Source organism: Magallana gigas, chromosome 5 (genome assembly GCF_963853765.1).
Source record: "Magallana gigas chromosome 5, xbMagGiga1.1, whole genome shotgun sequence".
Classification (NCBI taxonomy): domain Eukaryota; kingdom Metazoa; phylum Mollusca; class Bivalvia; order Ostreida; family Ostreidae; genus Magallana; species Magallana gigas.
Genome location: NC_088857.1, coordinates 41,905,880 through 41,918,852, shown reverse-complemented (window position 1 = coordinate 41,918,852; position 12,973 = coordinate 41,905,880). Strand labels below are relative to the sequence as shown.

At 34.2% G+C, this 12,973-nt stretch overlaps 2 protein-coding genes across 2 annotated transcripts; one reads left to right on the top strand and one right to left on the bottom strand.

The window, feature by feature from the left end:
• Positions 1-204: 204 nt before the first annotated feature.
• LOC136275725 (uncharacterized) lies at positions 205-5,165 on the top strand. Its single transcript, XM_066085576.1, has 8 exons — positions 205-407; positions 2,505-2,620; positions 2,745-2,817; positions 2,909-3,022; positions 3,122-3,212; positions 3,360-3,448; positions 3,536-3,646; positions 3,998-5,165. The coding sequence occupies exons 1-8, from the start codon at positions 252-254 to the stop codon at positions 4,184-4,186; spliced, it is 939 nt and encodes a 312-aa protein (XP_065941648.1). The 5' UTR covers positions 205-251; the 3' UTR covers positions 4,187-5,165.
• A 1,065-nt stretch (positions 5,166-6,230) lies between these two features.
• Positions 6,231-7,933, bottom strand: LOC136275718 (uncharacterized). The gene is made up of 3 exons (XM_066085532.1): positions 7,622-7,933; positions 7,045-7,298; positions 6,231-6,728 (listed from the first exon to the last, which is right to left on the bottom strand). The coding sequence occupies exons 1-2, from the start codon at positions 7,919-7,921 to the stop codon at positions 7,167-7,169; spliced, it is 432 nt and encodes a 143-aa protein (XP_065941604.1). The 5' UTR covers positions 7,922-7,933; the 3' UTR covers positions 6,231-6,728; positions 7,045-7,166.
• Positions 7,934-12,973: the final 5,040 nt, after the last annotated feature.

Here is a 12,973-nt window from a genome sequence, read left to right as displayed (position 1 = left end):
ATTAGTGTTTGTCATTATTTTTTCCCATTGAAGAGACTTTAAGAGTAAATTTTGAAGATTGGCTGTCCGCCATTTTGACCTACTTAACGCCATTTTCATGAAGGCCATTATATTTTTACAGACTCAGCATACTTTCATTATGATAAAAACCTATGCTGGACCAAATAATAATTATTTGCCGTTAAAACGTATTTCTAGAGCTCTTTTTCGAAAGTAGGACTAGACTATAATTACAGATCTCATTGGTGAACATGATTCCACTGATTGATCTACAGTCCTACAACATTTTGGTGACTGAGGAGTCGGTTGAAACGGCTACACTAAAGGTGATATCGGATCAGTTATGCCAAGGCGTTCAAGAAGTCGGACTCGTGTATCTGAAAAACCACGGGATCCCCCGAGAACTGGTATATTTATAAATGCATGGTTGCAACTTGTAAATATTGTTAAGACTTTTCAAAGTATACATTCTCCTGTTCTCTGGCTCATCTTTTCAATGTTTGCTACGGCATGAGCCATCGAGTTTCGCCGGGCTTTGCTGAAAACAGATTAATGTTAACGCTGTTAAGAGCAACAGTACGAACAAGACTAATACAATCATTCATAATTTCAAGGGTGCGATAGTGAAATTCAACTGAGGGGACAAAATTCATGGTTTAGGACGGAACTCTGCCCTACTTTATGTATATCACTCCGCTAGTTACAAACAGTGCAAGTAAAGCAGAGCATAATTGTGATGTCGATGTTGGTCAACACTGCGATATCGACAATGTCGACGATGTAAACAAGAAAGAAGACATACGATGTACACACAATGTTGACTCGATGTGAGTCAACATTACGATATCGACCATGTTGACAATGTTACTAACAGGATATAAAATGTACGGAGTAGACATTGTGTTAAATCGATGTCGATTAACATTGCAATGTCAATGATGTCAACGACGTAAACAGGAAAGGAGGCACACGATGTAGACACAATGTCTATTCGATGTTGGTCAACATTGCGATATTGGCGATGTAAACATGATATAAGAGGCACGATATAGACACGATGTTAACTCGATGTTGATCAAAATTGCAATGTCAACCGACGATGTAAACTGGAAAGAAGGCACACGATGTAAACACAATGTCGACTCGACTTTTGTCTACATTGCAATGTTGACATATCGACGATCTTAAACAGGAAAACAGGAAATGAGGTACATGTACAATGTAGACACGGTGTTGACTTGATGTCGATCAACATTGCAATGCCGACGATGTCAACGATGTGAACAGGGAGAAGGCACACGATGTAGACACAGTGTCTTATCAATGTTGGTTGACATTGCGAAATCGAAAATGTAAACAGGATATGGGGTAAAATGTAGACACGATGTTGACTTGATGTCGATGAAAAATGCAAAGCCGACGATGTTAACGATGTAAACAGGAAAGAAGGCATACGATGTAGACACAATGTCTACTCGATATGAGTCATATTGCAATATCGACAATGTAAACATGATATAAGAGGTACGATGTAGACACGATGTCAACTCGATGCCAATCAACATTGCGATGTCGACGATATCGACGATGTAAAAAAGAGAGAAGACACACGATGTAAACACAATGTCGACTAGATGTTGGTATATATTACGATATCGAAAATGTAAACAGAATATAGAGGGTACGCTGCAAATGCTAAATTAATAATTAAGCTATTATGATATAAACACAATGACGACTCGATGTTGGCCAACATGTCGACAATATTGATAAATCATCGTGCATTGGACATACTTCTCATAACCCGCATGCATCATCAAGAAAGCATTTTATTGTTTACATTTTCATCTTTCTTTTAACTGATCAATAAAGTGATCATAAAAAGTATGTAAAATTAACTCAATTACTGTTAATGTGCATCAGTACGTTAGCTAAAAGAAACAACCAAATCATCTTCTTTGGGAATTTGAAGCTGACATCATCATGATTATATTATACAGTCCGTGATTTTTCCGAAGTCGCTGTAGGTTTCCACCAATCAATAAACGGGGCGTGTAGATTTCAGTCCTGTCAGTTTCTAATGTTCTACAGAGCGATGTGCGGCCATCTTGCACATTTGAGGGTAAGAATGTACTTGTAAACATTTCTTAAACTGGCTTGTTTCTGTTCCGAAACTGACCAACACTGTTTCCAAAAGATGTAAAAGCAATAAATGTGAGATTTTACAAGCTGTTTGGGATGAAAATTATTCATACAAGAACAGGACAATGCCTTTTTTAGAACTTAAAACAGCTTTCGTACTGCACATAATAAGAATTCTTATCCTCAAATGTACAAGATGGCCGCACATCCCCTTAACTATAAGTGTCCGTAAGAGATAGAAGAAATCATACTCGGTAGATGTACATATTTTGATACAGTACGATTTTGAGGCATGATGAGATGAAGTAGGGGTGAGGCCTTGTTGATGTGTGGTCATACTTATGACTATGTATTGATTTTAGATTACAAATGCTCTGTCGACGTCAAAGACGTTTTTTGATCAGCCGAGGGAAAAGAAAGAGCAGTATGCTATGCAACACGGGCATTTCCATGGGTGGGTTGCATTCGAGGCGGAAAGGTAACGTTTGATCACTGAAGGCTTTCAGACTGGCAAGGTTCATACTCTACTTTTTGTCTGATCCATGGGTTGGAAACAAGAATAGCTAGAGAATCACTGCTTTCTTTCTCTCTCTTTTTAACAGAGTTAATTTTGACAGGCCAGTGTATGACGCAAAGGAAGGATTCAACATGAGCTTGCTAGATCGCAAAGACCAGGCAAGTTTGCAAACAAAAATATTTATATGCATGTACATGTATATATTTTTTAATAAATTACAATTAAATTCAACACCTATCTTTCCTGAAGACTGCACCAGAAAAATTGCCACCAGAAGTTGGTTCAGCATGGAAACAATTGCATAACAGCTGTTTCCAGCTAGGACTACATGTCTTGGACCTTCTCTCCATTGGTTTGGGAAAAGTAAGGATCCCAATCTTTTATGTCCTATTAAAATGTTAAATTTTGATCAGTCTTCTTGGAATATGTTTAACTATACACTGTTTAATGTTAACTTTACAGAATAGAGATTATTTGAGGCAGTATCACAAGAAAATTGGTTTGGGTGATAACCTAACCACGTTACGGGCCAACTACTATCCTCCATTAAAAGGTACTTTCATATCCACTAACCATCTATTTTTATTATATATAACAAATCGGGTGTAATGTTCTCACTCGTTTTCTGTGAAGTTTAAATTAATAGAAGATGCAAATATTTCCTGCTCATTACAATAGTAACACAATGGTTTTTCTGTAGAAATAAAACCCGAGCAGGCGAGATGTGGAGAACATTCGGACTTTGGCACTGTGTCCTTTCTCTTCCAGGACGAGGTTTCTGGTCTGCAAGTAAGTCTGTCTATTTCTTTGCGTCCTCTGATCCGTCAGTTGGAAGACATTATGCATTAATGATGGTCAAGAAATTATTAACTGTAGGCGAAAGTTCAGGGCGGTGATTATGTTCCGGTGCATCCCATTGAAGACACCATTGTCATGAACCTTGGTGATATGATGCAGAGATGGAGCGCAGACAGATTAAAAGCTACGGTATTACATGTATATAAACTCTAACACCTCAATAGATATTTTAATTCTGTACAACATGAGAAAAAAGTACTCAGTATTTAAAGTTCATTGTCCAATACTGCAATGCATCTAGTTTTGCGATAGTGTGAGGGCATGACCTCTTTGATGTTACAGTGACAAAGTTTACACTCACACCTTATTACGTGTACAACCATGCAATGTAGGGTTTACGTAACACCTGAACGATTTTGCACGACGTAATTTACACGATAGAGTGCCTCAATGCATGGCGAGCCACCGTTACAACAACTTTTGTAATGTCTGTAATCTGTGTTTATATATTAAGTTCATTCATTTTTTTTCGGCATATAGAAACATCGCGTGATGGCGTCACCAACAGATGTGCATCAGCTGAGACAGTCCATGGCGTTCTTTGTTGTCCCTGACAACGACGCTCTGATATCGTGCACAGACGGCTCTAACAAATATCCGGATATCGATTTTGGAAACTACATGAAACCACTCTTCAAAGCTATTTTCCAGGATGATACAGAGAACTAATTAATACATGTTGTAATATAATGTGTGAGTTGTTGCCTACCTTTATACTGGATTCTAAAAATATTTATTTTATACTCTATATTTGCAAAATAATTGTCCTTTCCAATTTTATGTAGCAATCGAGGACCTGCATATATTTTTCTACCATAACATATATACGCTGTCTACCACCTCAATAGACTCACAGACTCTCAGATAAAATACCCAACAGTTGATTATATATTTTAACTTTTATATATAGTGAATAAATCTATTAACAAAAATCTGTAGTACATGTATTTATATAATTTATCTAAAGTTTAAAAGACAATACAAGGTATTTTAGTTTTATTAACCGGGTTTTCCAATGGAAAACTCCGGTTATTAAAATGGTGAAAATGTCGGGCGGCTGCCAAAAGGGTACCTTCACTGTACGGATAACTCCTCCTACAGTTTTCAAAATAGGAAGTTGCTCTTTTGCAGATCAATTGTACATAGATCAGAGCTAGGTGCCCATATTGCTAGGATTTTGATTTCTGATAATTCATGAAAAAAATACCAGCTTTTGAACTAAATCATTTTTTGGCAAAATATTGCATATAGAGTACTCCATTTCCCTGGATACGGTAGGTAGTGTTTATCAATTCAGGGTTGACATGGATTAAGTATACAGTTCACATAAAAGAAAGCCCGGTTTGCTGTCACATTAACAGCTTTTCACCTTGTTCATATTAATTTTTAATCAATTACAAATGTTATTACATTATTGTATATTAACATGTACCCAAATAAAACGAAAGTGTTTGATTTTTATATTTATTTGTAAAAAAATTCAATGTACATGGCGCATCATGGAATTTGCCGGCAGAGCAATTGCTACAATATTCATAACGCCATGTTATAAATCACGTCGTTTATTTCTTAAATGTACCGGTATGTATGCCGCAAAACAACGTTTCTAGTTGGTCATTTTAATAAAGTCACATTCAATGAAAAACATTTGCTTGATTTGTTTTTATTTTAACTGCCGAAACTTTTTGGTGAAGCAATTGCCGTTTCCTGTCAGTTCAGTCGCTGTGTATTAAATTGTGTATTTTCATAACAAAGATATACGAGGTAGTCTGTCCTCCATGAGTTTCACTTTGTATAACTTTTCCTAACTCTATAACCTTTACATTAATATAATTGTTTACCTCTGATCAATTTATATGTATATTTTAATGTCATTTTTGTCCTCATGTACCATATGTTTGAAATGGTTTTGAGCGAATAAATGAACTAGCTGTAGGTTTCAACCAATACATAAATGGGACGTGTTGCTAAAATTTTTAGAATCGTGATTTTTCTTTACCTGTGAAACAAAATATGAGGGAATCATGCAAGAGTTCTACTTTGGCAAAATGTTTGCATCACCATGTCACATTAAAACAGGACTCACATTTTTTGTTCATATTTTTCACTGTATTCGGCAAATATTTGTTTGACAGATAACTATATTTTGAGATTTCTAGTTGGAAAATAGCAGTAAATATTGTAATTGATTAGTGATATGCATTTTTGTGTGCTGTAAATTGCATTAGTTTAGTTGGACGGGGCATGACACCAAACAGTAGAATATGCGAGCAAGCACATGTAATTATGGCGTCACTTACGTAAATGATGTCACCTTAAATCGCTTTACTTGTTATTCTAAACTAATTTTCAGTGCAAAATTTTTCACTTTTAAAGTAGTTGATCTTTGTTCCATTTACTTAATACAGCAATGAGCAAGAACTCGTTCGTATCATAAAAAGAAAATACATTTACCATGGAATCATTTGTGTCGCAAATTTTATTTTCTTAAAATAATACATTTAGTAATATTGTTTCTCTAGTTAATTTATGAAAAAATCATATATAATCCACAAAAAATGCAATCTATAATATTTTAAATATTCATCAATTTCATTATTGTTATATTAAAAACCATTACTGAGATGTATAAAATATCTAAGTTTAAATCGTCGAAATATCCTGCGAACATGCAGAAGGTATTGATACAATTGAAAAAATAAAAGGCAAATCATTTCTTGTATTTTTTAAATACATTTTTAATTACATTTATTTAGGCATTGGACATTGACTGCAAATAGATTGTTCATGTTTGTAGAGTAAACAAGACATACATGTACATTATTGAAAATGACAAGCATAAAAGTACATGTATTTCATAACATATCCTGATCTTGTATTACATGCAGTATGAAGGGGAGGGCATTCATAACTAACCACCCTAACGAACTTTTGTCTATTTCCTTAGTTTTATATGGATAAACATTCGATCTAAATGACTTTATAAAATCAAGGTTCTTATAGCGCAGATATTGTAAGTACGAAGTAAATCAACAATTCCCTTGTTATATCATTTGATCAAAACATCAAACAGAAATAATTGATAGAATAGTAATTCTACCTGCATGCTCATGAAAACTATGAAGCAGAGATTCAAAGGAGTGAATATCCTCCTCAAAGCTGCTCCAGTGCTGCTTGGATTTGGCGGGGGAAGAGGAGGAATGTTTCAAAGCTGGAATACAAAGTTCAATGAAGACTGAATTTATACAACTCTGTTCTAACACTATAGAGAAAGTCAACAAGATGCATATCTATTCTATGTAAGGCAAACAAAACAATCAAGTAAAAATTATTTTTGATAAAAAGTGTGGGGTTTCATATTACCGGTATACATTTGAACAATTTTTACCTGCTTTATTTCGAAGCGTTTTACCAATATTGTGTATAATGCAGACTATATGGGTTTACACATAATACTTTTTCCCACACTGATACTCCATTATTTATTTGATTTGAGTACAACTGACTATCTATAGACCTACATGTACCTTTGTGTTCCTGTTTATGGGAACTCTCTGCTCCAGACTCGGAGAGAGAATGTGTAAGTGGAATAATCTCAAGGGATATTTTGTCTCCGTGAGAGAGTGGAATTGGTTCATTAATGTCCGAGTCAGAGGGCCTCTTTAACTCTTTGGGAGGGAACCCAATCCGAATTCTGTCTCTCCGGCGGAACCTTCACTGCCTTGTATATCATGTTCTGTAGGGTATCAAAGTTTACCTGTCCTTCTACAGACAACATAACCTGAAATTTAATAAATAACTGTTAAACATTTTGCATTATTTAAATGTTTTCCCCCTTTTTTTGTTTGCCCCAAATTAAAATTTACAATGACTATGTTTTATGAATTTAAAAGTAGAATAAAAATGACAACACAGCTGATTTATAAAGAGCAGACCCGTTTCCTCTAGCAAATATAATTGCAAAGTGTAGAGGAGTTGGCAATAAAATAGCTGTGATTGTGAACTCTCAATAAGAGTTCAAATCATCAATAAAATTGCAGTGGAAAATACACTAAACTTGGTGGACCAACCAAAAAATTACTGAATTTAGGTGTGTGTTTTCACCTCTTCATCAATTTTGGAAATTTCCTTATGCATTGTTCTTTCAATTCTCTCGGCCAAGTCCTTAAACTGCTGAATGGACTGGTTTGTTCTGTTTACATTGGAGTGGTCAATCACACTGTATCCAGGTCCCATCCTGTGATGTTTTGCCTTCCTGTCCCCTCCCCCCTTGGTTTTCTCCACCTCGGCCACAGACTGATCCTCTGGCTCCTCAGCAATGGACTCTTGGTGGACATAGGGGTTACACAGAGTGTGGGAGTGCCGAGCATGGTGATGAATATTTTCTGGGATGTCCTCCGGCATTCTTTCAATGTCAGGCATTGATTTTAGGGAATGTCCTGGACCTGTTTGATGCAGTGGAGGATGCTGTTTCCCCTCTCTTCATTCTGACCGGTCTCTCTGACCTAGGGGTAAACAACACAATACTGTAAATTATAATTAAGTTTAAACTGACTTAAAATCATAATGAATATTTTTTTTACGAATGGTTGTCTTTTGATTTGTAATATTCACTAAATTTTTCACTGCCCAAACATTCCCACATTGATGGCATGTTTTTCTTTTTTTTAACGAGGCCGGGTCTAATTTTTTCTGCCCTAGATTTTTTAATGAAATTTTTTACAAGAATTTCTACTAATAAAATTATTATTTTAAGATAAAAAAATAAGACATTTACCATACCGTTTGTTTAAGGGGTCATCTCAAAGTTTGTTAATATTTAACATAGGACCCTATGGGATTTTGCTTGAAATGTACCAATTTTGCACATTTTTTAAACTTCTGCCCTAGGGATTGCTTTTTCTGTTCTACATATTAAAGTTATAGCTAAAAGGCATCAAATGGTCAAATAAAAAAAACCTTTTACCTCCTGGTTTGTTCCAGGGGTCTTATCAAAGTTATTTTTTGTATGCCAAATTTCCCAGTTTGTCAGATAATGGCTATTTTTTATTTGACAAAGACGGAAATAGTGATCTTTATAGTATTATTAAAACATTCAGACATATTTATTTAATAAATAAATATATAAAATCACAAATTAAGGTTCATTAATATAAAATACATGGTTAATGCCTGGAAATAAATGAATTAAGCAATATTTTGGTGGGTTAAGAAAACGTGACAGAGGGCTAGGCTTGCTGAACCCTCTTCACGTTTTCGACCCGAGCCCGAATATAGCTTATACTTCGATACATTTATGTTTATTCCACAATATAATATCAATTTTACGCATCAAACTAGCTATTTTGAACAAATTCCGCTGAATATCTGCAGTTGAAACTATTACGCCATGGCGTCAACAAAGCAAAAAGATGACGTCACAATACAAATGAAACGCTGCGCGAAAGCGTGCGTACTCGTTCTGTACTCGGCCTCGTTAAATTCAAGTTCACTATATCTATTTTTCTTTTTTAGGAAAATGGATCAGTGAAACTGCTCTGATAATTCACAGAGGGCTTATAATTTTCAATGAAACCATTAAATTCTAAATCAACCAAATTTTAAAGATCCAGCAATGAGATAATAACTTTTTAAGGTAGGAAGTTAATGGCTTCATATTTATCAATTAAGATTCATCAGTGTTTAGGACCCAAGTATTTTATTTCTTGGAATACTGATGAACAACAAAGAGAACCAATCATAGCCAGAGTGAAAACAATACACAAAACTCCAAATTCAACTTAACAGACAGCATACATACTTCTGTTCAGAGGAAGGTACTTTAGGGAGAACAGGTTTTGATGGTGTTTTCCGTTTATTAGGCTCTGCATTTCTTCTTGGTCTACAATCAAAACTTACAGATTTTGATACCATATTGAAACATAGGTAATCGCAGATCACAAAGCTCACCGAGACGAGACATCACCCTTACGAGACTTCACCTTTATGACACCACCTTTATCATATTAAATAAAAATCATACTTTATGATCTTGGATATTCATGGATTCTGTTTTGACACAATATCGTATATCATCTGTTTAAAAATTGTATGATAATCATATGTTCATATGTTAATCAATACAATAATATAAAATTAAATATTGCATCCTATCATATCTACAACATATATCATATAATACAATAAAATACCATAATAAACAATGATGAGATATAATATTGTAACGTATGATATGACATTGTATTGTGTTATATGTTATTGTATTTGATCACATAATACAATATTATAATATATAATTAAAAACAATATAGTATTATATTACAAAATCATATTACATCATAACATTGAAACATATGATATTATATTGTATAATATAGTATGATATTGTATGATACTGTATCAATTTTGATACATAATATGATATTGTATCATATGATACAATATTATGTGATAAAGTAATATATTATATAACACAATATTATATTATACATATTGTATCATATGATACAATAATATATTTTACAATATCATACAATACAATTTCTTGTGATGTGATAATATATCATATTATAAACCAATATCATATTATACAATATCGTATGATACGATATTATATAATATTACAGTATCATATTATACAATTTTATGTCATATAATTCTATATTACAGAAACTTATATCATATTATACAATATCGTAGGATACAATATTATAGAATATACAATATTTTATCATAGGATACAATAGTATATTTTGCAATATCTTATGTAATAGTATCATGTGATAAAATAATGAATTAATAATACAATATAATATTTTACAATATTGTATCATAATATACAATACTATACATAACGATATCATGATACAATATCATAACATAAAATATCAAAAAAATTGATACAATATCATATCGTATCATATAATTTTTTATAATATTACATATGATATTATATTGTATCATATAAAACAATATTGTTTCATACCATACAATACTATATCATAGGAATCATGTTGTTTCATTTATCAACAAACACATCTATCTATCGAGCAGGTTTGAGTGAGGAGATTTCTTTAGCATCCTTGATAATGGAGATCAGGCTCTGCATCTGAAGCAACCTCTGCGTAATACAGTTAAATCAACTATGCAAGCTATCATCTATAAAAATGTGACCTGTTCCAAAAAAATTAAACCTCATCCTGCATCTGAAACCTATGGCTCAGATTCAGCATTCAACCCTGTCAGGTGCATCTGTATCATAAGACACACCATCCATTAAGATAACTAAGATATCATCATCAGAGGGCACTAGCAATTAAAACCTTAACCTGCTCCAGCATCCGCAACCTTTGGCTCAGATTCAACATCCATGCCTGTCAGGTGCATCTGTATCATAAGACACACCATCCATTCAAGTTTGGTGAAGTTAGGACCTGTAATAACTAAGATATATTTATTAGCATCCTTGATAATGGATATCAAGCTCTGCATCTGAAGCTTCCTCTGTGATTCATTCATATTACAGTTTAATCAACTATGCAAGTTTAAAATAGTACTATTATCTATTAAACATGTGACCTGTTCCAAAAATCTTAACCATATCCAGCATCTGAAACCTATGGCTCAGACTCAGCATTCAAGCCTGTCAGGTGCATCAGTATCATAAGACGCACCATCCATGGAAGTCTGGTGAAGTTAGTACTAGTTGTAACTAAGATATAATCATCAAAGGGCACCTGCAACAAAAACTTTAACCAGCTCTAAAAACCTTAACCTCCTCCAGCATCCAAAACCTATAGCTCAGATTCAGCACTCAAGCCTGTCTGGTGCATCAGTATCATAAGACACACCATCCATGCAAGTTTGGTGAAGTACGGACCTGCAGTAACTTAGATATTGCTATCAAAGGGCACCTGCAACAAAAACTTTAACCTGGTCCAACAACCTTAACCTCCTCCAGCATCTGAAATTTAGGACTCAGATTCAGCATCCAAGTCTTTCAAGTCCATAAGTAGGTCCAGATGCATCAGCCATGCAAGTTTGGTGAAGATAGGACAAGTAATAGCTTAGATACAGGACCTGCAACAAAAACTTTAACCAGGTCCGGACGCCGACGCCGAGGGTATAGCATAAGCTCCCCCTGACTTCGTCTCGGTGAGCTAAAAAGTCTTTGATTTATAGCTTTTTCTTTAACTACTGTCACTACTGTCTGATACTGGGAAATAATAAAGAAATAAAGAAAGTTACAGTAATCTTCACCATGCAATCAGTGTATAGTCATCCAAAGAAAAGATTAGGATAGAGTTTATTGGTTTTTGACATCCTTGGACATAATTTTTGAATTTTTAATATAATTAAGAGATGTAATTAAAACACCATTAGAAAGTTAGGCTTCATTACAATCATGAGGATACTAGGCTTTATTACAATCGTGAGGATACTAGGCTTCATTACAATCGTGAGGATACTAGGCTTCATTACAATCGTGAGGATACTAGGCTTCATTACAATCGTGAGGATACTAGGCTTCATTACAATCATGAGGATACTAGGCTTCATTACAATTGTGAGGATACTAGGCCTCATTACAACCGTGAGGATACTAGGCTTCATAACAATCGTGAGGATGTTTGGCTTCATTACAAGAATATCTTATATCTATGCACTGCTTCATGTTCATATTCAATTTGGGAGCTGATAAAATTTCTTCAACTTCATTATCAATATTCATGAGTTCACTTTATCAATCACTGTGCATATTATGCATGTTTTTGCCTTACAAAAGACCATCAGATCGAGTGTTGCACTCTACAAAATGAGAACTGTACATCAGTAACATAATCTTATCTTGGTTTTACTATACCCAGACACCAGAGAAGTCCCGAGACTGCCATCCGAGGTATCAAGAACCACAGAGTCATCCTTCTGTAGACTCTTTGTCATGGCCTTCTTGGACTTTCTAAGTGTACTCTGACAAAAACATTAAAAAACATCAGCACATTTTCAAAATGTTTCACATTATTTCTATTCAATCATAATTACAATTGTTTACTATCTACACTTATAATATTGTCAGGGCTGTAATAGAATTCTCTTGTTTTTATACTTTTAAGAAAGGACTATACATGTATATGGTTTGAGCCTAAAATGGCCCCCTAAAATGAACATTGTCATTTTACTGTAATTCTTTCTTTTATTTGTACAAATATACATTTGAAGTTTTTTCATTATTATACCCGCACTTTCTAAAGAAAGTTCGGGTATATCGTTGTTACTCTGTTCCGTCCGTCAGTCTGTCACGTTTTACTTTCTCAAACTGCTCTTACATCTTATAAACCAGCAATCTGAACTCTTAGAGTTTGATTTGGGGTGTCATGTTGTTTTGTAAAAAGGTTTCAAAAATTCTCTGGTAGTCCTGGGGGTCAAATAATTGGTAAAAAATGACGTTTTTTCACA